Source organism: Oryzias latipes, chromosome 19, assembly GCF_053564925.1.
Source record: "Oryzias latipes strain Hd-rR chromosome 19, Olatipes_Hd-rR_3.1".
NCBI classification, from domain to species: domain Eukaryota; kingdom Metazoa; phylum Chordata; class Actinopteri; order Beloniformes; family Adrianichthyidae; genus Oryzias; species Oryzias latipes.
In genome coordinates this window covers 25985323-26011051 of record NC_136255.1, presented here as the reverse complement: position 1 = coordinate 26011051, position 25729 = coordinate 25985323, and the positions used below count along the sequence as shown (strand labels likewise).

General features: G+C 41.5%; 1 protein-coding gene across 2 annotated transcripts; it reads right to left on the bottom strand.

The window, feature by feature from the left end:
- Positions 1-1976: 1976 nt before the first annotated feature.
- frmpd2 (FERM and PDZ domain containing 2) lies at positions 1977-24014 on the bottom strand. Of its 2 annotated transcripts, none has more exons than XM_023949728.2 (30): positions 23910-24014; positions 21507-21631; positions 21258-21421; positions 19904-19969; positions 19656-19835; positions 19496-19571; positions 19330-19417; positions 19075-19231; positions 18091-18162; positions 17776-17950; positions 17441-17576; positions 17135-17273; positions 15935-16087; positions 15673-15858; positions 15440-15599; positions 15170-15347; positions 13406-13485; positions 13227-13307; positions 12954-13061; positions 12756-12872; positions 12205-12380; positions 11147-11245; positions 10476-10569; positions 10212-10297; positions 7260-7455; positions 5404-5618; positions 3619-3685; positions 2853-3037; positions 2706-2787; positions 1977-2054 (listed from the first exon to the last, which is right to left on the bottom strand). In XM_023949728.2, the coding sequence occupies exons 2-28, from the start codon at positions 21625-21627 to the stop codon at positions 2997-2999; spliced, it is 3411 nt and encodes a 1136-aa protein (XP_023805496.1). In that variant the 5' UTR covers positions 21628-21631; positions 23910-24014; the 3' UTR covers positions 1977-2054; positions 2706-2787; positions 2853-2996. The 2 variants fall into 2 exon arrangements, with proteins under 2 accessions (XP_023805496.1, XP_023805497.1); XM_023949729.2 differs by having other exon boundaries at positions 21507-21628; positions 23910-24006.
- Positions 24015-25729: the final 1715 nt, after the last annotated feature.

Below are 25729 nucleotides of genomic sequence, written 5' to 3'. Positions count from 1 at the left end.
TTAGCCCGCCCATTTTTGTACTAGAATATTGTGAAAACCTATCACACGAATCGTTGGCTCAAGCAGAACAGAATGACTGACAAACGATATGAACCTATTAGGAAGGTGGGCGTGGCTAACAAGAAGCCTCAGTTGCTAAGGAAATTCAAAAATTTTCTTTTGCTGATTCTTCTGAAACTTTCATGAACCTGTCTGTCACCCCGATACGAACAAAAAATGAAATGGTTGCTATGGAGATAGAATCAATAGAGAAGACCCCCTTTTAGGGAAAAGAAAAGGGGGGGTTTTCACTAAATTGTCACGTGCAGCTCTGACCGGGGTAGCAGGGGCAAAGGGGAAGAGCGAGGGGGCATGTGGGAGCTGCTCAACCAGCGAGGGCAGGTAAATAGAGGTAATGGGGCAGGGGCCGGGGTGGTGGGGGGTAGTTCCTGCCCACCTGCAACTTTACTATGATGTCATCAATTTGCTAAAGTAAAAACCTAAGACATACAAAAATGACATGAAGACTATTTGTGAATCCACTCTGTTCTGATGATTTATTTAAAATAAATGTAAATATTCCTGTTTTTAACTGACAAACACAATGCATTGTGGTCTATTATTCTGGGTTCTCTCAGACTCCTGGGACATTTTCAGGGACTGGCTTTTTGAATCGTAGATTCAAAACAATGTGTTGCACCAAACTACTAACGTAAAGTGTTGCTTAGCGGTGCAAAGCAGCTTCTCCCTACGGCAGCATCAGCCCATGTCAGACGTTACGGCGCTGCGTGTCAAAGCACACCTGCTGGAATGAAATGGTCGTATTAACGGCTGAAGAGTTACGGTAGACAACAGAACGTAAGGATCAAAAAGTGAGATTACAATCTGGAATGCCGTTATTGTGCTTTAAACTCAGTTTATCATAACCAAAATTATAGTTTTAAAAGCACACATTAAAAGCGTGTTACTGCGCCCCCTGCTGGTTATTTTGATCCCTATCGTCTTACCATAACAAAGGAGCTCACCCTTCTATTTTAATTCAAAAGGACCATGAGCTGTAACATTTGATCAGGTTTTGTGCAAGAGAAAGAACAAGGATCGTATTTCTTTTTGTGAAATCCTCCCAGCAGGAAAATGAGTTATTTCTCTTTGAATGCTGCTTTTGTTTCACTTCATCACAGTTAAATGACTTCACTCCAAATCCTTCACAGCCGTCCTCCTGATGATCCAGTTCGCTCCCCTCTGCTGTTTGCAGATGTGCATCAACGCAACATCTGCAGGCCCTCAGCCACGCCCCCAAGGCCCCGCCACCAGCACGCTGGCGATCTGAGCCGCCCTGCACGCATCCGTCAGTCGTCACCACGAGCCGTGACCCGCGAGGCGGTTGCAGAGGTCAGGGCCCCCGCTGTCGGTCTCTGTTACCCCGCTCATGAATAAACAGAGGACAGCGCACGTTCGTGCACGCCTGTCAGGGCGGCTGCGTGCGTGCACGCTCAAACAGCCTCGTGCCGGCTCCACTGGCATAATTAGAGACATTTGGGATCATTTGCAAAAAGGAGCACAAGTCCTGATGGGATCCAGATGCAGCGCGTTGTTTCACCAAAAATACAGGAACCCTTATTTACGAGGGGCCGTTCTGGCTCCTCACCCAGGGAGCTGTGTGTGTGTGTGTGTGTGTGTGTGTGGGTGTGTGCGTGTGTGTGTGTGTGTGTGTGTGTGTGTGTGTGTGTGTGTGTGTGTGTGTGTGGGTGTGTGGGGGTGTGGGGGTGTGGGGGTGGGGGTGTGGGGGTGGGGGTGTGGGTGTGGGTGTGTGTGGGTGTGTGTGGGTGTGTGTGTGTGTGAGCATGCCCAGTTTGTCCACACATTAACCGGCCGTTTGGGATTAGATCATCCATATTCAGGTCAAACTCAGTTTAACGGCTATTGTTTGGAGAGAAAATTGACTTTTTAGGCACAAAGTGTGACCGTAAAGATAACGAAAGAGGAGCACTAAAGAAAAAAAAGAGATGTTTTATTCTTGTTTTCAAACACAAACGTCCTTCTTTTCACTCTTCCAGAAGAATGTCATGGATTTTCTGTGAAGAGAGAAGCACAAATCATTCAAGCTGCATCTTTTTCTGACACTGATGAACGCTGAAATGTGGGGAAATGCTGCCCCCTTGTGGAGAGTTTATGGAAGCATTTCTGTAGCATAATTAACAATGAAAGTCAATCCGTCAAACCGCTTTTTCATTTTCTTCTTCAACATCGTTCATTCTGTCACTTAATTACAATGATAAAGAAAATGGTATTTGACATTTCATTTTCAAAAAGTTCTCTGGTAAATGTGTAGAAAATTCAATTAGAAATATCTAATTGCACAATTAAAATGGATTAACAGAAATGCTTTTTCATTTTCACAATACCTGCATCAATTGACTCAAAAATAAAATCAGTCCTCTAAAATGCTTTTGCATTCACAGAAATGAGCAGTGTTGAAGAAGAAAAATAAAAATAAAAAAAATAGATCAAAAGATGATCGGAGTGAATCTAAAAGTGGATTTACCCACTTTTAGATTCTGGTGGTTGGTTTTGTTATAGCATTTTAAAGGCTAAACAGAAGGTTTTATTTTGGAAGACAGCACAACTTTTCCTTGTAAAAACCCGACTTTTCAAAGCATAAAAGGATAATTTTACTAATTTGTTGATTTTTTCCCCCCTCATAATGTTTTCATTCAGACACTAACCTGTAATGATTGTTTGCTCATCAACGTCACATTCGGCCTCCTGCGTCTCTGTTCTCTCCTCTTATTGGTCAACAAAATTGTCCTAGAAAAAAAAATCCTTAACCGTTAAAATGTAATTGCAAAACGTGAAAAGACTTTGACAGCTACCTTTTTTCTAAACCCGTTCCACTTCCTGATCTTCGCTGAGCTTCCTGCCGAGTCCAACTGCCCCCACCGGGATTCTGCCGCTGCTTCCAGCTCCAGCAGAAATCCCGCTGCCGGTTCTCTGCGTTCCTCTGCTGTTTGCAGACGTCAATCCTGTCCGCTGAACTGATCCACGGAGGGGAGGATCCCTGCAGGGATGAGGTCACGATGCAGCCGTCACAGAACAGCCACAAAGTATCTGCACCCTTTGATCTGATCTTCTCGTAGAAGTTCAGATAAAAACTACAATCTTTTATAAAAAAATAGTTATTGCCCCCCTCATCCTAATAACTATTGATATAAAAAATAATCTATAGATTTTATTTTCCTTTGATTCTCATCGACTCTTTCAGGACATCAGACAGAACCTCAGTCCAGACTTATACCGAGACACTTTTTATTTTATTTTTTCTCACTGTTTTATTGGGTTTGGATCATTTTTTTCTGATGCAGAACCCATCTGCAGCCCCCTACCATTACACTACCGCCGCCTGCTTCACTGTTTTTCTGAAACAGAAGAGAAGATGTACCGGAACATCTTCCAAGTAAAATAATCAGATTAGCATTTCAGCATGAGGGGGGAATTACTTTTTACAGACACCAGCAGTTTTACCCCCCCCCCCCCCCCAAAAAAAAAGAAAAAATATATGTAAATATTTGTCCCTTTTGCCTGTTTTATGGGTTTGATTAACTGATAAATATTTCTTCCCAGAGGTGTGTGCGTCTTTACCTGGTGGGGGTCGGCAGAGCTTCAGCTGAACTTCAGGCGGGGAGGTCTTAAAAAGCTTTAGGACCTTCTGAACAAACAGAAACAGACAGAAGAGAAAAGCTCAGAGCGTTGAGCGAAGAACCGGAACGTTCCCACAAAAAGGACTCGAATCCGAAGAAATTTAGAGTTTACAGAAGGTTAAAAAAACAACAGATGAATCAGATGAATCCATCTTTAATATTGAATGAAGAAGAAATTATTCTTTACCAAATGTTCAGCTGCTTTAGCTTCATTTCAGCCAAGTGGGAGATTTTTCTAGAAGATTTAAAGCTGGACTGAGAGCAAAATGCTCTGGAAGAAGCCTTTAAATGTGAACTTAATCTAGAAAAGAGGCTCTGATGAAGAGCAGCAGGTCATCTACAGATTTTCTCAGGAGAACATCCCACTGTCTGTTTGAATCATAAAATCAGATTCATTACATTTATTGCAGCGATGGCTGGCTTTACTTTTGTTTGACTAAAATGTGATGGACAAGAGGCCAAATTTTGTGTTTTTTTAAAAATGCTACGCTTCTATAGGATAAACTTACTGCCACACATTTCTTCAAAAATCAGTAGAAACATTTTGTCTGATATTTTTGGGACTCATAGTTTGCCTGAGGTATTTAAAGCAGTTCCAGTGAGTCAGAAGGTGAGTTTGATCAACAAAAGTGTCGGTTTTGAGACGTGTTTGATTGCAGGTTTGTCCTTTTTATATTAAAAACATTATTTTGGTGTAATTCTGATATTTATAGATATTTTTTAATCAGTTTTGTGAGCTTACTGAATATTTGTATAACAAAGTATTAGGGTCACCATAAGAGAAGGGAAAAAAAACAAATTTATGAAAATAAAGTCATAAAATTATTAGAAAAATTAAAATTTTATGAGAATAAAGTCAAAAATTCACATGGATAAAGTTGTACAATTATGAGAGTCAAGAAATAAACAAGTAGAGAATTTTAAATTCTTTTTTTTTTAAATACAAAATTTTACGAGAATAAAATAAATATTATGAAAAAAAAGTCAAAATTCTTAGAGAAGAAACGTAGAATTAAGAACAGAAAGTAACTTATCTACAAGAATGAAGACGTAAAAATATAACAAAATTTTAAAATCATGGGAACATTTTCTTAAATTTTGCGTAGTAGAATGATAAAATGTTTAAATTTCACAAGAATGTAGTTGTAAAATTGTAAGAAATGTTTAAAAATTTTGGGGTAAAAAAAAAAAATCAACAAATCGGTAAAATGATCCTTTTATGCTTCAAAAAGACAAGGAAAAATTGGTGCCGTTTTACGTTTAGCTTTCAAAATATTTAAAAAAAAAAAACCAAACATTTTATAATGTTGCAGACAATTCAGACAAAATGTATCTCAATGAATCTGCTTTACGTTTTTTTGTAAATATACACCTTTATTTTCTGGAAATTACAACTTTATTTTTGAAAACGACATGACTTTCTCCTTGTACAATAAATGTACAATTTAATTCTTCATTTTCTCATAATTCTATGACTTTTTTCTGCGTTTATTTTGTTTCTTTATCTTTCATGGTAGCTTTAATACTCTTTCGTATGTTGGCGCCTGGTGAAACACAAACGTTAGATTCTTAAATAAGACCAAACCCGCGGTTGGGGAGGGACGCTGCCCCGCCACACCTCCACAGCAGATGCAAACCTTTCTAACTGCTGAACCCTGTTTGTGATGTCACGCCCCAAAGCCCTCGTTGGGCAGCAGATCGCAGAAATGTGAAACAAAGCACAAACCGGGTAGGAGAGCCCCTTCAGGGGCTGGCCGTTGACGGCCAACAGGACGTCCCCCTCCTGGATCCGGCCGCTCCGCTCCGCTGGCTGGCCGGGAAACAGCTGCTTGATCCGGACCATGCTGCTGAAGTCCCGGGTGGGGGGGTCCAGCTCGCACATGAGGAAGCTGAACCCCAGGCTGTTGGCGCTCTTGGTCAGGGTCACCTCCTGGGTGTTTTCTAAAGAGGGGAGAAACACGACAGGTTTAACTTTGTCTCCCCCTTCTGGAACGAATAATAACCATGCTGAAAGTGTTAAACATTTCTTTGATTATTAGTGATAAAACATGTTGATTATTGATTTCCCCACCACCCCGTGGTGTCCTGTGAAGGGTGTTCTGGGAGTACGGGGTCTGGGGAGCCTTACTGAGGGCTGTCCAGTCTCTGTATGACCGGAGCAGGAGCTCGGTTAGCGTACCCAGCAGCAATTTGGACCTTTTCCCGCTGCACTTTAGTACCGGGTCTACTCATAGTTTTTTTCACCTTAAACCTTCTCAAACTCAATAGCGATAAAACTGAGCTACTTCTAGTAGGTTCCAAATCCACCCTCTCCAAAGCCACAAGTCTAACTCTTTCCATTGATTCATCCTCTGTCTCCCCCTCCCCTCAGGTAAAGAGTCTGGGTGTCATCCTAGATAGCACCTTATCTTTTCAGTCCCACATCAATAACATTACTCGGTCAGCCCATTTCCATCTACGCAACATTAATCGTCTACGCCCCTCCCTCACTGTCCCCTCTGCTTCTATCCTGGTTCACAGTCTGGTCAGTTCCCGTTTAGATTATTGTAATTCTCTCCTCTTTGGTCTCCCACAAAAAACCTTCAATAAGCTCCAACTGGTCCAGAACTCAGCTGCCCGCATCATCTCCAGAACCCCCTCCTTCAGTCACATCACTCCAGTTCTCCACCAGCTGCACTGGCTACCCATAACCTCCAGGATTCAATTCAAACTCCTCCTGTTCACCTTTAAGGCCCTCCATAATCTGGCTCCTCCTTATCTCTCCGACCTCCTTCATATAAAAACCCCCTCTCGTCATCTTCGGTCCTCCTCCTCTGTTCAGCTCTCTGTCCCTCCCGCCCGACTCGTCACCATGGGAAGCAGAGCCTTCAGCTCTCTGCCTAATTTCAGATCTAAACTCAAAACCTATCTGTTCATTTCTGCCTTCCCATCCTGATTCACTTTTTATTTTTTATTTTTTCTGCTATTTTTATTGTGCTATTAATGTCTATTTTTAACCTTTGTTTTGTAAAGTGTCCTTGGGTTTTTTGAAAGGCGCTTTAAATAAAATGGATTATTATTATTATTATTTATGGACAGAATTTCTAGGTGCAGCCAGCGGTCGGACGGGTTCTGGTTTGGGGACCACAGGATGTCCTCTCTGCTCTTTGCAGATGATGTTGTCCTGTTGGCTTCATCGAGCCAGAACCTCCAGCATGCATTTGGGCGGCATGTGTTAAGCGGTGGGGATGGGTTAGTCTGAGGCCATGATTCTTGACCGGAGAAAGGTAGTATATTGTTGAAAACCCCAAATTCTGATTCCAATAACTTTTCTTTTCAAACCAGATTTGCAGGCTCTTGTGGTACGATGTGCTCTTTTCGTTTTGTCTTAAAATTGCGCTTAATCAAAAATATTCAAGGCTCTTGGACTATTTTAAAACCAAACTTACTCTAAAACTTTGCACCTTTTGGCTTCTTGACCTGGAAAAGCACTACTATGTCCATCTTTTAGCGTAAAGAAAGGAATGTTTTCTGGTTGACCGTCAGTTTGCTCGTTTTCCGCCCACACAGACAAACAGTGTTATTCTGGGATGGTTTTCGTACCATCGGTGACAAAGCTGTAGTCTTTGGCGCGCTCACTTGTGGAGCTCGGCGAGTTGCTGATGGTGGAGCTGCTGTTGAGGCGGGGATGCTGGCGAGCTGGACTCAGGCTCTGGTTGGACATGATGCTGCTGGACTCGGCGCTCACAGAGACTCTGGGCAGGTTGGCCGACTCTCGCTCCACAACCATGCAGACATTCTGCAGAAAGATCATCAAAGCTTCAAATGAGCTATTTTGTTTAAAGTGAGCCTCAAAAGAAAATCAATGGATTTCTATTCAGACTGTTAGCTCCTACTGTGGAGCAAAGAAGGTATTGAGTCAGACACCAATTGTTCAAGTTCTTCCGCTTAAAAAGATGAGAGAGGCCTGTAATTTTCATCATAGGTAGACCTCAACTATGAGAGACAAAATAAGAAAAGAAAATCCAGAATATCCCATTATCTGATTTTTAAAGAATTTATTTCTAAATAAGAATTTGGTCACTTACAAATAAGTAAGATTTCTGTCTCTCACAGACCTGTAACTTCTTCTGTAGAGGATCCTCTGTCCTCCACTGGTTACCTGTATTAATGTCACCTGTCTGATCTGGTTATCTATAGAAAGACACCTGTCCACAACCACAAACAGTCACACTCCTAACTCCACTATGGCCAAGACCAAAGAGCTGTCTAAGGACACCAGAAAGCAAATTGTTGACCTGCACCAGGATGGGAAGACTGAATCTGCAACAAGTGAGCAGCTTGGTGTGAAGAAATCAACTGTGGGAGCAATTATTAGGAAATGGAAGACATACAAGAGCACTGATGATCTCCCTTCATCTGGGGCTCCCCCCAAGATCTCACCCCGTGGGGTCAGAATGATCACAAGAACGATGAGTAAAAATTGCCTAGAGAATGACTTGCAGAGAGCTGGGACCAAAGGAACAAAGGCTACCATCAGTAACACACTACACCACCAGGGACTCAAACCCTGCAGGGCCCGACGTGTCCCCCTGCTAAAGCCAGAACATGTGCAGGCCCGTCTACAGTCTGCTAGAGAGCATTTGGATGATCCAGAAGAGGATTGGGAGAATGTCCTATGGTCGGATGAAACCAAAGTTGTTATGGATGCCCTCTAGTGTTCATTCCAGTTATGTTTTTTGGCAGGTTGGCTGTGGTCTCTTCCTGATTGATCACAGCTGCCTGCAATTATCTAGTTTACTATTTAGGTTCTCTCCTTTCTGTGTTTTGTGTTGGAGCATCTTCTGTTCTGGGTTATTAGTCTGGACACTTGTCTCCAGTAAATTTTGGGAAACCTGACTGACGTGTTCGAGTCTTCCTGCTCCTGGGTTTATCTTCCATGACCATCCGTAACAAAAGTAGAACTATTTAGAAAGAACTCTACTCGTGTTTGGAGAAGAAAGAAGGCAGACCTCCTGTAAAGCATGGGGGTGGACGCATCATGCTTTGGGGCTGTTTTCAGCAAATGGATGACTGATCCGTGTAAAGGAAAGAATGAATGGGTCCATATATGGTCAGATTTTTAGTAAAAACCTCCTTCCATCAGCTTCGAAGATGAAATGTGGCTGGGTCTTTCCCAAACACACGTTGCCCGGGTAACAAAGGAGTGGCTTCATAAGAAGCATTTCAAGCTCCTGGAGTGGCCTAGCCAGTCTCCAGATCTCAAACCCATAGAAAATCCTTAGATTGATTTGAAAGTCTGTTACCCAGTGACAGCCCCAAAACATCACTGCTCTAGAGGAGATCTGCATGGAGGAATGGGCCAAAATACCAGCAACAGTTTGTGAAAACGTTTGACTTCTGTCATTGACAAAAAAATGTATATAACAAAATATTGAGCTGAACTTTATGATTAACCAAATACTTATTTTCCACCATAATTTACAAATAAATTCTTTAAAAATCAGAGAATGTGATTTTCTGGATGTTTTTTCTAATTTTGGCTCTCATAGCTGAGGTCTACCTATGAAGACAATTACAGACCTCTCTCATCTTTTAAGCGGGAGAACTTGAACATTTGGTGGCTGACTCATTACCTTTTTACCCCAATATATGTGGACACTAATTGCACCCTGTTTGCTGAGCCATGAATGAACTGTGACCAAACGTTTTTGGAAACCCGATGGCAGTTTCTCTGTCCTCTCATGTCCTAAAAATTTCTTCTTTTTCTATTTCTGTAATTTACTAGCACTTAATCGGCACCTACATTTGGAAGAAGTTTGGTGTGAAATGTTAAAGTGGTGCAAATCTGGTGAATCATGCTTTTTCTTTGACAGCTCTCTTCGACTAGTCATAAAATTCTGGTTGAGCACAAACTGCCGTTTTTAATTTTCCCTGCATGATCAACTTCAAACAGTGGGGAACTTTCGTGAATTAAAAGGGTCACTACCAAAGTTGAGTCCCCAATTGGTCAAAGTTTGACCAACTTTCAGTCTGGGCATGCTGCGAGTGACAGGTCGTAGTGAACGCCTGTACAACACGTAAGGTGGGTGAGACGAAAGCGTGTCATACAGATTTTTCCATTATCCATTAACTTCCATCATCCTTGCAAATACTTCATAGTACACTTGCCACATGAACAACAATGGTACATTCCATTTTCATAATGTCCCTAAAGGTGTCCGTACAATCCTCAAAGGACCTGCGAGACACACCTGCACTCCCCTTAAGATGCAGCCACTCCTCCCTACTACCCTCCACGGACCCGAACAACCCAAAAAACCTGCAGCGCCCTTACGGGTCAACCCCCCTCCAAGTCATGTGACAAATAAATGACCTCCACTAATGTTGGATAAGGAAGTTTGAGCAGAAGCCTGAATAGAAATCTAAACCATGACTTCCAACGTTTTCATTCAATGTTTGTTTTTGAGAAGATAATCCCTCTTAGTGCCTTGTAGCTTCGATAAAGTTCTCTTTTTTTAGGTTTACACGCCAGAGTGTAGAGCAGCGGTTTACCTCGTCTGTTCGACTCAAACTCTCCACCGCTTGCTGGTAGGTGAATCCGCTGAAGTTGACGCCGTCCACATCCAGAAGTCTGTCACCTGAAACCAACAAAGACTGAAGCTTCTTAGAAACACATTCAGGTCAGCCGATTAAAGGTTCACCTTCAAACTCATGTTAACGTCTTCCTGTCTTAACATCTATAATATTTAAGCTCTTTACTATACATTGAAAAAAACAGTGACTGGATGTTTTTAGTTCAAATCCCCTCTGAGATACCTGGATGTAAGCGTCCGTCCCTCTCAGCGGCGCCTCCTGGAACCAGACTCTTGATGTAGATTCCTCCATGAGGAAGGGAGGGGTTGACCCCACCCTGAACAATCAGACGGGGTTATGGCACTTGGGCGCCTGAATTCAGGTGTTCAGGACAGTTCTAAACTACATTCAGTGAAACCAAACTTAAAAAAATCTTTTAAGAGTTTGTCTCACACAGACTTGACATATTTTAAAAAATAGTTTTAATCATGAAATATGAATAATTATTTACTTGTTATATTATATCTTTATTAATCTAATCTGATCATCAGTTTTCATTTACAATGATGCCCTGAGAAAACCAACAGTAAATAAAAGAAAACATTTATAAAAATGTTCATGTTAAAACACCTAAAAACCTGGAAAAATACCAATAAGCTAATGACAAAACTGGATCTGAGAAACAAAAATACGTTAAAAAAAGATAAAATCTGCTAGTATATAAATGAACAAACATTATTAAATGTTTATGTTGATCAGAACAGGGGGACAAAAAGAAGAGTGTCATCAGCAAACAAATTAGGCTTTCTGCTTGAAAGACTACATGTAAGTATTGAACAGGGATTGTAAGACTGACCTGCAGCATATTTAAAGTTATTTCTCTGCAAAGATTCAGTTTAAAATCCTGAACTCACAGAGATGCTGATGCCCAGATTGCCTGATATCTTCTTGAGCTGCACGGCGATCTCCTCCGGCCTCATGGAGTTCAGAGATGCAGACAGGGAGCAGCTGTCCTGAAGGCCACACAGATGATAACCTTTCACTTCTTACATTCAGTAAGGGTTCAGGAAACTCAAACAAAGCTGAAAACAGACAGAGCTTTTTCACAACATCCAAATGGAATCACGAGATGAGCCATTTGGATTTAACGCCCAAGCAGAGCTAACATCATGAAACGATCAACATCACTAAAAAAAGCTGAGGCGAAAACCGCCACTTTGATAATTAAAAGATGATAAATGACAACAGAAATATCAGTTTTACCATAACAGGGAGTTGGATTAATAGAAAGTATTTGTGGAAGTTTAAGCTAATGTTATTAGCATGTGAAATAATGTGCTACTATAACAAATAATACAAATTAACATCAACAATGTTTTCTAAATGATGGTCAACATGTGAAAAAAATGTTTAAGTGCACAACAATACTTACTTATCGCATAATTATGACCATAAACATAATCATGCACACACAGACACGTTGTTTTAGTTAATTTGTGTTGCATTAATTTGATCTAAACTACATTTTGAATTCCCTAATCTGGAAGAAATGTTTACAAAAATGCTGGAACATAATCTCAATGTTGGAAATTATATATTTTTTTAATTAAAAGCCTGTTAAACTAGTTTAAAAAAGCATTTTGCTAAAATAGTAGCTTGTGCAGCCAATGAGCATCTAAAGTTAAAATGCCAAAGAATTTTTGAGCATGTCATTAGGAATGCAAAGGTTTTATAAATAATAAAGAAGTGGAAAATTATGGCAAAAAAATCCTTAGTGATTCTAGTAATTGACACTAAATGGAAAGGAAATTTGTGGATTGTGCTGTTGATGTTTTCTTTGTGTTTTGAGTGAACCACTTTTACCCGAAAGTAAAGAAAACTCATACATTTTGACAAATCTCAGTTGCAACAGTGCGAGATCATCACCCAAAACATTTAAAAAAATGTTGGTAACTTGAAGCAAACAGAGTACCAGTGAGCTCTGGACTCGGGCCTCTTGAGGAACGTGCAGCCTGTGGCCGGTCTTTGGCGTCATCATGGCCGACACAAACTCCTCCAAACTGTCGTTTGCTGAGCGTCCGTCCGTCAGGGATTGAGAGTCGCATTTTCCCGTCACCGGAGAGCGCGTGCAGTTGGGACCGACTGGTACTTCAGGAGGGAAAGACAGGTTTTCTGGATTTATTAGTCATATTCACTTCAGCATTTTATTCCTTTTTTTTCCGATTGCTTCGGTTTATTTAGAAAACAAAAACAAAGTTGAGGGTATACATGCTTTATCAGAATTGCGGGCTGTATTGGGAGATGGGTGACGGAAAGGGGGGTGGGGTTGCTCCACACCAACCGTTGCGCCCGCAACTCAGAGGTGAATTTCTAATGGACTCGTGCTATTCTGCAGGAACTATGTTAAATGATGAGGAAAAAAGTAAAAGGATCAAAGGACGATGGGAGTTGGACTTTGAGGATTCATCCCAGCAGAGCAGCAAATCGGCGTGCGGCGTGCAGGATGCACATCCATTCACACACCTTTAGGCTGCGAGATGATGAGCTGCACCTCCTCAGGGCTGTTCTGCATGACCTCTGCCGCCTCGTTGAAGGTGGCGCCCTCCAGGCTGACGTGGTCCAGTGAGATGAGGCGACCGCCTGGAGTCAAAGGTAAGAGTGGCCGATAGTTTTTGGGGATTTCATGCCAGAAGGAGAAAAGCCATCTATGCGATGCTCCACCTGCTTTAATGCGCCCATCCTTATCCGCAGGTCCGCCCGGTACAATGGAGGCAATGAAGATGCCCAGGTCGTAGCGCCCCACTGTGTCCTCGCCAACTATTACTATTCCTGCAGAGTCACACGAGAGTTTATTTTGCTATCAGGACGTGTCTTTTTCCATCAAATAAATCAAGGTAGGACCAAATAAACTGTTGTATTTAAATGCTCGTTTTGACCTGTTCATCGTGTACATTACTTTTGAACAACATTATTGAGAATAAAGGATCGTTTTACCCAGGCCCAGCTTTGGATCTTTCTTTAAGGTAACACAGATGACCTCTCTCTCTGAGGCATTGCACAGTTGGGTGGGAGTTTCTGTGAACAAAATAAAACTGTTCAGCTGAAATCAGAGATTTGATCTGATTCTGGGCCAAGCTGGACCTGAGAACAGTCCAAACGCTGATGCGTCTCACCTCTGGCTGCAGGCGATCCAGACTGAGGTTCTGATCCGCTCCTCTGGGAACAGGCAGGTGAAAGCACGCTGCTGCGCTGACTGCCGGAGCAGGTGATGCACGTTAAACACGTTCATGAGGAAACTGCCACATTTGTCTTCATGTGCTTCCAAGCGCTTACGTTTTTATAATAATGCCAACACTGATTTGGATTTAGGTTTGTTTGTTCATAGTGGAGCAGTTTGCAGCTCCATGCTGCTTCCAGCAGCTTCGTGTAGTTTCCTCCAGCTTCCTGCAGCTCCTGGAGCTCCTGGAGCTCCCTGCAACTTCCTGCATATCCATACATCTTCCTGCAGGTCCCTGCAGCTTCCTGTAGTTTCCTGCATCTTCCTGCAACTCCTGCATACCCCTGTAGCCTGTGCTCAGGTGCTTGATCAGGCCTCATGTACCTTTGATCAGGCATCAGTTACAGGCAAGCCTTTAAGACATTTTCTGGTCTGGAGTAATCTTCTTAAAATGCTGCTTTTTTTGGACTCTTGCTTCTCCTGGTTTGCCTGTCACTTTCCTGAATGTCTGACAGCCTGGTTCATCCTCTGAATTATGTTTTTCTGATAAAGTACTTTAAAGATTTGTGGGTAAACGTAAGTGGATTAGATACCTGCGGCAGAAACGGTTCAAATAACACGGCTGAGGATCAAACTGAACCAAGAATGCACCACTGTGCTTCTAAAACAAAGCTGAAAAGATTGAAAACAGACATTTTTCATTTTCCTCAACCGATGGAATTTAGTCTAAAAGGCTGAAGTTAAACAAAATTTAAGATTTTTCTGATTAATTTAGTATTAAATAAGGATTAAAATATTTTAATCTAAAAAAAGGGTTAAAATATCAGTAATGCTTTTAAGAGATAAAACCATCAAACACTTCCTACTGCTCTTGGAATTTCATTGTAAGAACAAAATGTGCCACTTTTTTATTTTAGTTTTAGTATTTAAAAAAGAGATGAAGAAAAATTTGCAAATGTAAATGGAATAAAATCATTTTTCAGAGCCAAAAATACAAACATTTCGAAATTGATTGCGAAAAATTATGACAAAAGGCTATCCGATTTTTTGATGAGTGAAATGACAGATATCATATATAATATTCCAAATTTCTGCAGTTATTTTCTCTGTTTTTTGCCAGCTGTCGTTGCAAAACGAGATTTGTTTACTGTTTTGTTTATTGAGTTTATTTAGAGGCATTTATTGTGGCTACAGAAGTTTTCAATCTGCAAAGCAAAGCTCGTTTCTGCATCGTAAAATGGTTCATGAGGGGTAGAGGGATTCGGACGTAGCTCTTCTGAAGGTCCGGGTGTGTAACGTACGGTCCGCCAGCTGCCGCTGCTCCAGGGTAATAATAATAATTGTGCACGGTTCTTGTTCCACGCTGGTTTCCGTGTTCTTTGCGTGGTTTATTCCTACTTCTTCCGTGGTTTTAACGTGGTTCATTTGTGATACATCTGTGCAAATTTCACGTAAAGACTTCATCTTTTCTCACGTTTTTGACATATATTCATGTTTGACCAATTTTCAACTGTTAAATATGCGCAACATGTATGTAGCGGCAGTGTGACACGGCCTTTACGATGGGTCATGTGACCCCAGGCTTCATCCAAAGCCATCCAACATCACCAGGTGAGAGTGGCCTTCCTGAAGTTTTATCGCTTGTTCAGAACTACTGTCACTGTTTTAAGTACATGTGGTGGAGTAAAGTATGAGATAAGACGTGAGTGGAATCAAATACCTGTGCTGCTTCACACGCGCTTCGATCCTGGCCGTGATGTCATCGCACAGCTTGGTCAAAGACTCTTCCCGGGGCGTGGTCTGACCGCTGGTATCCTGCGGCGTCTCTGAACAGGAAATGGACTTGAGCTGGCTGCTCTGAGCCCGGCACGCCGCCGCGTACTGCACGATGTTGTCCTCTGGGAACAGAAAGGGTTTGGCTCCTCTCAGCTTCTTAGGAAGAGGGTTGAACTTTGGTTTCACGCTATGAGAAGCCACAACGTTCGCTAACCTGAGACAAGACTGTGGCTCAGCTGGCGAGAGTTCATTTCGTTGTTGAACTTGTGCTGACATGAACAGAGATTGCAAAGGTACTGGGCGATCTTTGACCTGTCCGTGACGAAGGTGTACTTCTTCTTGCTGCCTCGGCACTCGATGACAAACTTACGCTTCTGCAAAAACATAGAAGAACGTCCTGTTTTGGGACTGAAGTGCAGCAAATACAAGAAGATACCACTGACTCACATTAGAGGAGATGGTTGTCGTCTCCCTCCAGAAGAAATTCTGAGCTGTGAACCTGCAGCCATCTTTGACCTCGTAGACGATGACGCCTTTGGCACAAACGCCGAGGATGATCTCACTGTCTGAAGGCTTTTTGTCGCGCATCACTCGGTGGAAGAAGACCCCGTACTCCGGTAACTGCTGGCACACCTGCAGCACACAGCAGAGTGGGCATTGCTTTGTCTTTGTCCGTTTCAAAGAAACATCTGAAGCATCGTTTCTGCACCTTCAGGAACTCGAGCTCCGATTCGTCTGCGAGCATCTGAGCGTTGTTGGCGTGATGTCGCATTAGCTCCGCCTGAACGTAGGGTAAGGCACGTTTCTCCATCACGCTCTTGGAGACATACTGATCAGGCCGGAAGTAGTTTCTACCAACCGCCTAAACGCAGCAAATCACAACCTTAAATAAACGTCAACATGCTTAATATCATTAAAGCTATGGGTTAGGATTCTATAAATGACAATGAAGTTGTGTTGCTAAGATGGATGGATGGATGGATGGATGGATGGATGGATGGATGGATGGATAGATGGATAGATGGATAGATAGATAGATAGATAGATAGATAGATAGATAGATAGATAGATAGATAGATAGATAGATAGATAGATAGATAGATAGATAGATAGATAGATAGATAGATAGATAGATAGATAGATAGATAGATAGTCTGTGCAACTCCCATACCTTAAACAACCCATGGTAAAAAAAAAATGTATGACTAAAAATAATAATACATGAAATTTGCCAAAAACAAAAAAAATGAAATTAATTTTCTGTTAAATAAAAGTAAATTTGTCGTATTAAAAAAAAATGGATACCCTATTAATATGTGTTAAAATTGTTAAAACCAGAAAATAACAATAAATATGAAGAAAACATCCTCATAGAAGAGGTCCAGGTTTAATTCTTGCTATATACATGTTTAAAATGTTGTTGCAATTGGATAGAAACTTTTCTGGAGTCTTTTTGTCCTTAAGCATGAGTAGCCTTTGGTAACTCATTAAATTGTGACTAATGGGAGAGAAAAACGGGATCCCGGTGTCATTTCTATCACATAAAGGTAAACTCCATATGAATTTAAGCCAAACTCTTGTATGTGTTTAAACATTTGACCTTCTCAAATGATTACAAAGGAACACAGTTTAGTCAGGTGCAGCCCTGAGAGTTTCCACTGACAGCAGACGGAGGCTGCAGCTTTTCCACTTGATGATTTTTACATTGACATTTTTTAAATGGAATTTGAAAGCTGTGCAAAGCTGCAGCCTGTGGGATCAGGGCTTCAGCAGTGAGACATGTTTCCATTCAATGTAACAATGTTCTACGGGGTGTGAGGATTGGAAGCTATTCATAATTGTTAGACAAAAAAACAAAAACTATGCTGGACACGAACACCAACCATATATCTTTCTTTTAGTGTACAACCTCAGGCATGCAGTCTCCATACTCTGTCTGTAGAGCTAGACCCCCCAGGTACAGAGCCGTCTCCTCGTGGCAGGACAGTCTGTCTTCCAGAAGGTCTCTTCTAAACTGAAGGTAATACTGGTGACGGGTTTGTTTGTGCCTGGTGGATAAGATCACACTTCAGTTCCCTGCTGGACGACTTCCGTCACTGTTTCATTGTTCTAGATAGTTTTCTCTTTAAAAACAGTGAAATATGGAGTTAAAGGAGCTCAAATGTGATCCTTCACTCGGTCCCCATCCCAGCCCAAAGCATTGAGAAAGACTTACAAAAGAAGAGAGATGTCATTGACAAAGAACTTGATCCTGAAGAAAAGGACGAAGGTGGTTGTTGGCACTTTTTTCCAGCCGTCTGGAGCAACTTTGCAAATCTTAGTATCGTTTTCTACAAAGAAAAACTCATTATCTGACCAAAGATGAGGGACAAGAAAGAAGAAAGAACATTAGTGGCCCGATACCGAACAACTTCATCTTACAAAGAATGATACATAATCAAATAAAAGAGTTGGGTCACTTTTTTGTTTGATTTCTACCAATTTCATTGTACAATGGACGATGACAATGAAAGCATGTCTATCATCTATCTTAAATGTAAGTCTAATTACCGTCAATGTAAGCAAGGCCAAAGTAGAAATGTTCCACCAGGTTTGAGTGAGCCACAATCATGTCAAAGACATCCCCTCCTCTGGATTTCATTTCACACTTGACCATGATGGTCTGTCCGTTTGGCATCACCACACTGAGCTCTCTGAGGGTACTCAGACTTTTTCCTTTCTTCGACTGTTATAGATAGAAGTTTCAAAAAGTAACATGTAACCCAACAAAGAAAAAAAGGGTCTTTATTAGAGATAAAAATGTCAATGCATTTTTTTTAAATCTCCACAAAAGGACAATTTGTGGTTTGGACTCCAAGGACTCACCAGAATGGATGCCGGTAGCTCCAGAACAGCCGTTGGCTCATCCAACACTCTAGTAAACTCTGGGCCAACGTCCTACAAAGAGGAAGACCACTTAGAGAAAGGTGTTCGGACCTACCTGTCCCTATGAGGGGAACATTTCTTCCTAAACTACTGTCTAGTTATGTCGCCGTGGGGGATGTAAACTTCACTGAAGACTTTAATCTGCAATAATTCTTCATGGTTGTAGAGAAACTCTTTTCTGTTTTTCTATATTGCTGTTTGAATGAAGACACACAAGAGTAGGCCGGTGTCCTACATGCTTCCCAACCAACCTACTATTGAAACATCTTAATGGTTAAACACACCGGGTTCAGGTAATCAGTAGCAGACGAGTCAGGATTTCTAGAAAACCAGCAGGAGGCCTGGAGTTTAAAGTCATAAAACAACTTCTGGACATGAACTTTTGTCTGTATTGTCCTCCATCACTACCCGATTGCTCTCGAGTCTGAGACCATCAGATGATAGAACTTTCATGCTGATGCTCCAAAGCAGCCCCACACCATGACACTCCCACCACAATGAAGAATTACTCCTCAGTCTGCAGTCTAGCTGGCCGTTTTGGACAGCCATGTCCCTTAAAGTTTTCATTTTTGTAAAAATATGTCAAAAACCTAAAAGTAAATCTTTTTCAGTCATATTTAAAGGTTTCTAGAATATAAAAAGCACGTTTTTCTTCTGAAAGCACACAAGTATTTTTATTGTAAAGCTAAAAGTAGGTTTAAAAGGACCAAAGCTTGACTAAAAGCCAACAAAAGTTGGTCTGGTTTTCATGCTTTGAAATAATTCAAAAGTGGTAGAGCAAGAAACACGTTAACTAAATCTGGAAATACATCCAGGAAAAAAAGAACAGGGAGAACAAATTGTCCAAAAGACCCAGATCTTCCCACAGATCGTCTTTGAACTCTAATAAGTCGTGGAACATTTGACGATGGCTGTATGACTTGCCTTCAGTTTCTTGTCGTTCAAGCTGGTTGTGGAGTCAAACTGCGTCAGAGATCTTGAGTTACTGGCTCGATTCCCGTCTATGTAGGGACTACAGGGGCTGCGGTTCAGATGATGCCAGCTAGTGTAGCTCTCCCTGATCCGGCCTCCGGAGGGAATCCTGCACAAAAGTGAGTTTTAGTCTCTCTGTGTCACTGGAGGTCAGATCCCTCACTTACAGTATAAGATAACAGGTACATTATAGGGAGTGTGACATACCCGGAGGTTTCAGACGGATAGCAGACTCCTGAGTACGTTCTGGGAATTTTCTGCTTCAGTGACCATGTTGAGTTGCTAAAAGAACTTCCTGAAAAACAAACAAACTCTACTCAGTATATACCACCAAGAAAAGTTCAGCCTCCATCACTTGAAATCTGTTTCTTACTGTGTAGTCTGTCCCTGACCACTTGGCTGCGGTCAGTCAGCGGAGATCCATTCTCAGCCATGGAAACAAGATCAACCTTTGGAGACAAATGGAACATGTTCAGAGAACCAAGAAGAACTTCAAAAAGACAGGAAACTCAGAAGCTGATGCCATCTCTCACCGAGTTTCTGCAGACGTCGTCAACCAGCTGTTTGATGAGGCGTTCGGCTGGAGGCAGCATGGAGGTCTTGTGGTGAAGCTCACACGTCTCCAAAAGCGTCAGCAGATCCGCCCTCCTCACCGCCACATCCTCGCACATGCTCAGTAGCAAGCTCTCCAGTTCAGGACTCATCTGAACCGGCTGGGAAGAGAAAAGATCGTGACAAACACGGAAAACGGAGGAACGAGGCCAAAGAGAACAGAGCGCACCTGGTTTTGAGGTAGATGATAGTCAACGCACCAATATAGAGTCATCCCCAGTGAGTACACAACCATCTGAGAAGCACAAAAACACACAAAATTATGCTCGGATAACTTCAATCCCTGACTTTTCCAACTTCAGGGGTTAAAAAAAGCTTTTAAAGCACAACCTTCACATCATAAAACTACCCAAAGCTGGATTTCTGCTTGTTTTTTCTTTTTTCCATTTTACAAGTCTCTAAAATTCGCACCTTTAGACCAGCAAGATAAATCCTAACAACTGAAAAAAGTTTTATTAGGAGCATGCACCAAATTAAAATCTGAATACGTTTTGTAAAGTTATGAAAAACATTTCAGTCTCCTCTGAAAGAGTGAAATGGTTTTTTGAAGCAACATTTCCATAACGGGGATGAACCCAAATTGACCAAAATGGCCTTTTCTCACCTATATTTTCAGAAAATAAATTTCAAAACCCTTTTTCTGTAATCTGAGGGGCGTGTTTCATTAAAAGAGTTCATTGACATTTATGCTTCTAAATGCATTAAAACGAATCAATTGTATCTCTTCTGAAGTGGGTGAGTTCAGACAACCGTCCTAAAGGCCGTGTTCCACAGCCACTACATGCCCTTCACGCATTTTACACATATGTGGAAATAGTGAGGAAAGTTGTGGTCTTTACGTGAAATTTTCACAGACATATCATGAATGAACCACGTTAAAACCACGGAAGAAGTACGAATAAACCACGCAAAGAACACGGAAACCAACGTGGAACATGAACTGTGCGTGATTATTCCGCTGTTTATATGCATTTCATTTGTGATGTGTGCATCTAACGTTAGTCTGTTTAACATACATGGAACAGTCGTGGAAAACCACAAATTTACAAATGCATCTCTAAAATACTGTGCACAATTGTGCAAGATTTACGTAATAGTTGCATATAAATACATAAAATGTGCATAAACTGAATAATTCGGAACCAACCAAAAATGTTAAATAACTCCAACAACCAAAAGCCCCTTTGGCTGAAACCCTCAATGGACATCTGCACACATCGAAGAATGACGAATGCAAGAACCACTTTGGAATGTTGTATATCACGCACGTATCACAAAAGACCGAAATTTAGTATGTGGAAAATGCATGTAGTGGCTGTGGGACACGGTCTTAACGACAAAGAACCCCTCAGATTTCCACCATTAGCAACCATTGACAAGCATGAGCAGTGGTTGCTAAACAAACTGGGAGAGATGCTCTAAAAATCATTTTCGACCAATGACCTTTGTGGAAGGCATTTTGTTTCCAAAGAGGTACCCTAAATTGCAGCCGTGACGTAGAGGTGAAAAAAACCTTCGCTGACCTTTTCAGCTGCAGCTCTGCTGGGTGCAGAGTGACTCTGCTGGAGCTCGGGAGCTGTGAAGGACGCCACGTCTTCGTATCGAGCACAGCTCTTGAAGGCCAGACTCCCGTTTGCTGACAGCAGCACTGAGCCGGGGCTCAGCACGCTGCATATGTTGCCTGGACCTAAACGGGGAGCGGGCATTAAAACTGGTCACTGGGGGGTTTGAACCCTGAACCAAACACTAGAAGACAGGGTGACGGTGCTTACCTTTTTTGGGGATGTCCAGTAAGGCTTCTGTGGTGGCGAGCAGCAGACACCAGACTTCATCCTCCTCGAGCGGTGAGCCCCGAGCCTCCAACACCTCTGCCAGGGTCACAAATGTGCCCATCCTGCTGAGAAGAACCAAACACACCAACAGCTACCCATCAACACATGAAAGTGGAACACGTATGGGGGGTTGACCCATCAGACTTTTCACCATCAGCTTCAAAAATCCACCAAAATGTTCAAATGAAAACAGAAGATCAGCTATGCTCTGTATCTTTTGGATTAAAATTCAATTTTAGTCCAAAACATAAAGAAAGATGGAACAAATCCATCTAGATTACCAGGATTAAGGTAGGTTTGGATATTAAAAGAAACTTTGTAGAAACATTCTGGGTTGAACTCCATCATCCAGTAGCGGGAGCTGACCACGGTGCTGAAATGATGTAGTTTCTGCTCTGAATGTCAAAGCGGCTGCGTGCTTTATTCATCCTTCTTCCGTGCTTTTCAACACGGTTCATTTGTGACACATCTTGCAAAGTTTCACGTAAAGACCACAACTTTTTGTCACTTTTTTCACGTAAGACCAGTTTTCATCTGTGCAACATGTGCAAAATTACGTAGCAGTCTAACCCTGGTCATATGTGAATAAACGTGGAAAAAGAGAGCTGCGCGGGTGCCGGCATAACAAGCCGCTCTGGCAGCGGCTCTCTGTCTGCCGTCCAGCCAAGCGTCCGGCGTGGCGATCACCTCGCTACAGCCATTGGAAACATCAATGATGGAAAGGCAAAACATGTTTTATTATTGCTTTAAACCAGTTATCGTATTTACAATAAAGATGAAACCGGAAGCAATTAAGTTTAGTTTTGGTAGAAAATGCGTGGTGTGTAAAAGGTCACAATTATTTTGTGGGAATGAATCAGTGTTTTTTTCAACCTGTGTCAGGTCACGGGCTCCGTATATATAGATCAAACCAACAGAAAAGTCACCATGTAATTTAATTTATCACCTCCAGCTCCAGTGTTGCAGAGACAGAAGGGAAAAGTGAAGGGCCTGACGCAGGCTCAGCTCAGTAGTGGAAAGTAGAAAGCGGGCAATGGGGGACGGGAGGGCAGGTAGCATCTGGGGGGCATCTAACGCCTCTCGTGGCTTTAATTCTACCTAAAAATCAGTCCCCAACATGAGGAACGTGATAGAAAAACGCATTATATAATAAAAATATCCGTTTCTCAACTTTACAACTTAAAGAGGAAAATAAAAACATTTTTTCGGATAAACATTTTCAGGATATTCCTGTGTTGGCTGCTTGAATCTGGACTTCAGCGCCTCCTCTTGTCGTTGCTTACAGGCTTAAAAAGCTGCAGCCAATCGCAGCGCCTTTTTCAGACCAGATCAAGAGATTCAAAATAAACCGCAGCAAATGTCCCAGCGGAGTTAGGAGCTGGTGGATGACTGAAATAAACGGCTGAGCTTTAACTCTGGAGAGCGCTGACGCGGGTATTCTGTCTCTTATAACACCTTTGGAGTCCATGGAAACGCCACGTCAGGTGTGGTGGGAAGATCAAGGGATGGAGAGACGGCAACTGATGCGCTGCATCTGCAGCAGTTTGAACCTGCAGAGTCCAGTTTTCAGGAAACATTTTTAGCTTTTCAGCTCACAAAAACATCACTTTGATTATCAATTAAGTCTGTTATTTCAATGGGGGGTTCAGGTGTTTTGTAACATCACAAACCTGGACTTTAAAAAGCATCTTGTCTGTTCTTTTCCCTAAACTTTACATCAAATGTTGCTAAAAATTAAGACAAACATCACCATAAAAAACTAGCAACTATATCACTTCCGGAGTGAAGCACACTAATCAACTCGCTCACTTCATCAATCTTCCAACTGGAACTTGTGAAACGTGTGAATCTGTGTAAAACCTACACTCTGGCGTGAAAAATGTCTGCCCATTTGACAGACAATCGTCAAATCCGAAGCTTTAGAACTTTCTGGGCATTCCCCACCGACTGTTTGTGCCTCCTGTTTGTTCATGTTTTGGAGTTCTTGAACATCATAGCAGGCCAAGATGGTGACACAATAAGCTGGAGAACTGGATTCAAAACTGGCCGAAAAGAAAGCAGGGAGTCGTGGCATCACTCACAGGGAGACGGAACAGAAGCACAAGCTTTGAGGAGACACACGTTTCCAATGAAAAGTCTTCCTTCAGTTGACATTTCTTAAAGAAAGTTAGTTGACGTACACGCTTATTCCTCCATAAACTTCTTCTCTGTGTTTTATTCCTCAATCCTTCATCCCTGAATGCTGTGGCTGCTGTTTGCAGCATCCTTGTGTTCTCTAACTCAAACTGATTTTTGACTGTGGTCTCAGGAGGTGAAAGCTGGAGAACATTTCGTGCAGCTTACCTTGTGTCGTCCGCTCTCCGAGGAGATGCTTCTTAAGTTCCCTCAAACATCCGGCACACTGAACTCTAATCCTTCCTCCTCTTACGCGTCCCCCGCTGCCGTTCCTCCCACCGCTCCCTCCCCGTTACCTCACCGCTGTCCATCCTGACAGCTCATCAGGCGCCGTCACCTCTGTGGCTGATCAATCATGCCGCCCACCAAGGACCCAATCAGCTCTGTTACATCCCTTCCTCCGCGCTCACACCTCAGGCCCTGCTCCTATGCATTTTCTGGCATTTTCTACTATTTTTAGCTGGGGGGGGACTTACAATAAGAACATAATTGGATTTGCAGGGCAAGCTGGAGGCAGATGGGGCAGCAAAGGGCCAATCCACTACAGACAGGACATTGTTAATCTGACGTTTTAACTGCAGCAATGCTTCACCTGCCCCTCTGTCTGCAGGACGTCACCTGTCTGTTAACTGCAGAGAATTTCTTTTCATAGCAGAAATTTATAAACTTCAACATTACAATAATCAGCTGATGTGTGTTGGAAAAGTCAGAGAACAAGCAATAATGAAGGTAAAGGATTTGAAAACATTTATCAGTGCTGATAAAAAAAACAGTAAATGGTAAAACATGAATCTGGAATTTTAGGGTCTATTTACTTTCATCCAGGGGCGGAGCTAAAGGGGACAACAAAAAGTTTTGGCCCCCACTTACCCAACAATTTCTGTTGATATCAACATTTAAAAGGAATTATAAAATCATCAATACAACTCTTCTCAAAGCAAAGAAAACAATAAAATTAACATGATTTTAAATTCAAATAAAATGTTTTCGTTGGCAACACTTTCAAACACGACTGAGCCCCTCCCTCCCACTTTAAAGGCTTTTTTAAATATTGATAAAGGAAAATGGCATAACCAGGACTTGAACCTTCTTGCCTTCTTGCTGTGAGGCGAGAGCACTAAGCACTGCACCACTATGCTCCCAGAAATGAATAAAAGAAAATAAAAAGAAAACGAAATTATTGGGGAAAAAATAGTAAATGCAATACTCTTAAACAATAGTAATCACTGCAACAAGACAACAAAAAAGTGCATATTGTATTTGTATTACTTGTGAGATTTTTGTGTGTTTGTGTGCAATATTAATACATTGATAGAATTTCTTTTCAACAAACTTTTAATTAAAAAATACATTTAACAAAAGTGTAAATGCCTAGGGGAAAAACAAGAAAAAATACAAATGTATGCAGACCATAAACAACAAAAACAAAGCAAGAAAAAAGTACAGTATGAAAATGTTCAAATTAAATGGTTTTACTTGTTTTAATCTGTTTGAGAATTTTACTATATTGCAGTAATTCATGCAAAAAGTGTTCAAATAGAGGTTTGGAGTTTGACTGTTTCCTAAAAATATTTAAAACAAAATCAGTTGTTTTACATAGATAAACCTCTGGTTAGTGCTGTCATTACAACAGTCCAAAAGTATGTCTTTTTCTGAAAGTTTGATTGTTTTCCAGTTATAGAATTTCCAACATCAGTCCTAAGTTTATTCATGTAAATACATTACAAAAAATAAATAAAAACACACAAAGTTATCTCCTCTTTTGATCCATAAACTGTACACGACTGGTTCATTTCCAGAACAATTCTGCCCAATCTTTTAAACACGATATAAAAGATGTAGGGTGTCATTTTAAATGATATTTGTTTATTTTACTTAAACAACCAGATTAAATCTCAATTTATAGCCATAAATCTGTGTGTGTAGGGTTAATTATGCAAAAGATTTACTGAATTAATACAATTATCAACCTCTAAATAACTCAAATG

Coding starts and splice junctions, on each gene's coding strand:
- frmpd2 (XM_023949728.2), bottom strand. CDS start 21,627: ATGGGCACATTTGTGACCCTGGCAGAGGTGTTGGAGGCTCGGGGCTCA. Junction 15,859..15,934: donor CGGAGCTCGAGTTCCTGAAG/GTGCAGAAACGA, acceptor TGTGTGCTGCAG/GTGTGCCAGCAGTTACCGGA. Junction 10,298..10,475: donor GGACGGACGCTTACATCCAG/GTATCTCAGAGG, acceptor TGTTGGTTTCAG/GTGACAGACTTCTGGATGTG.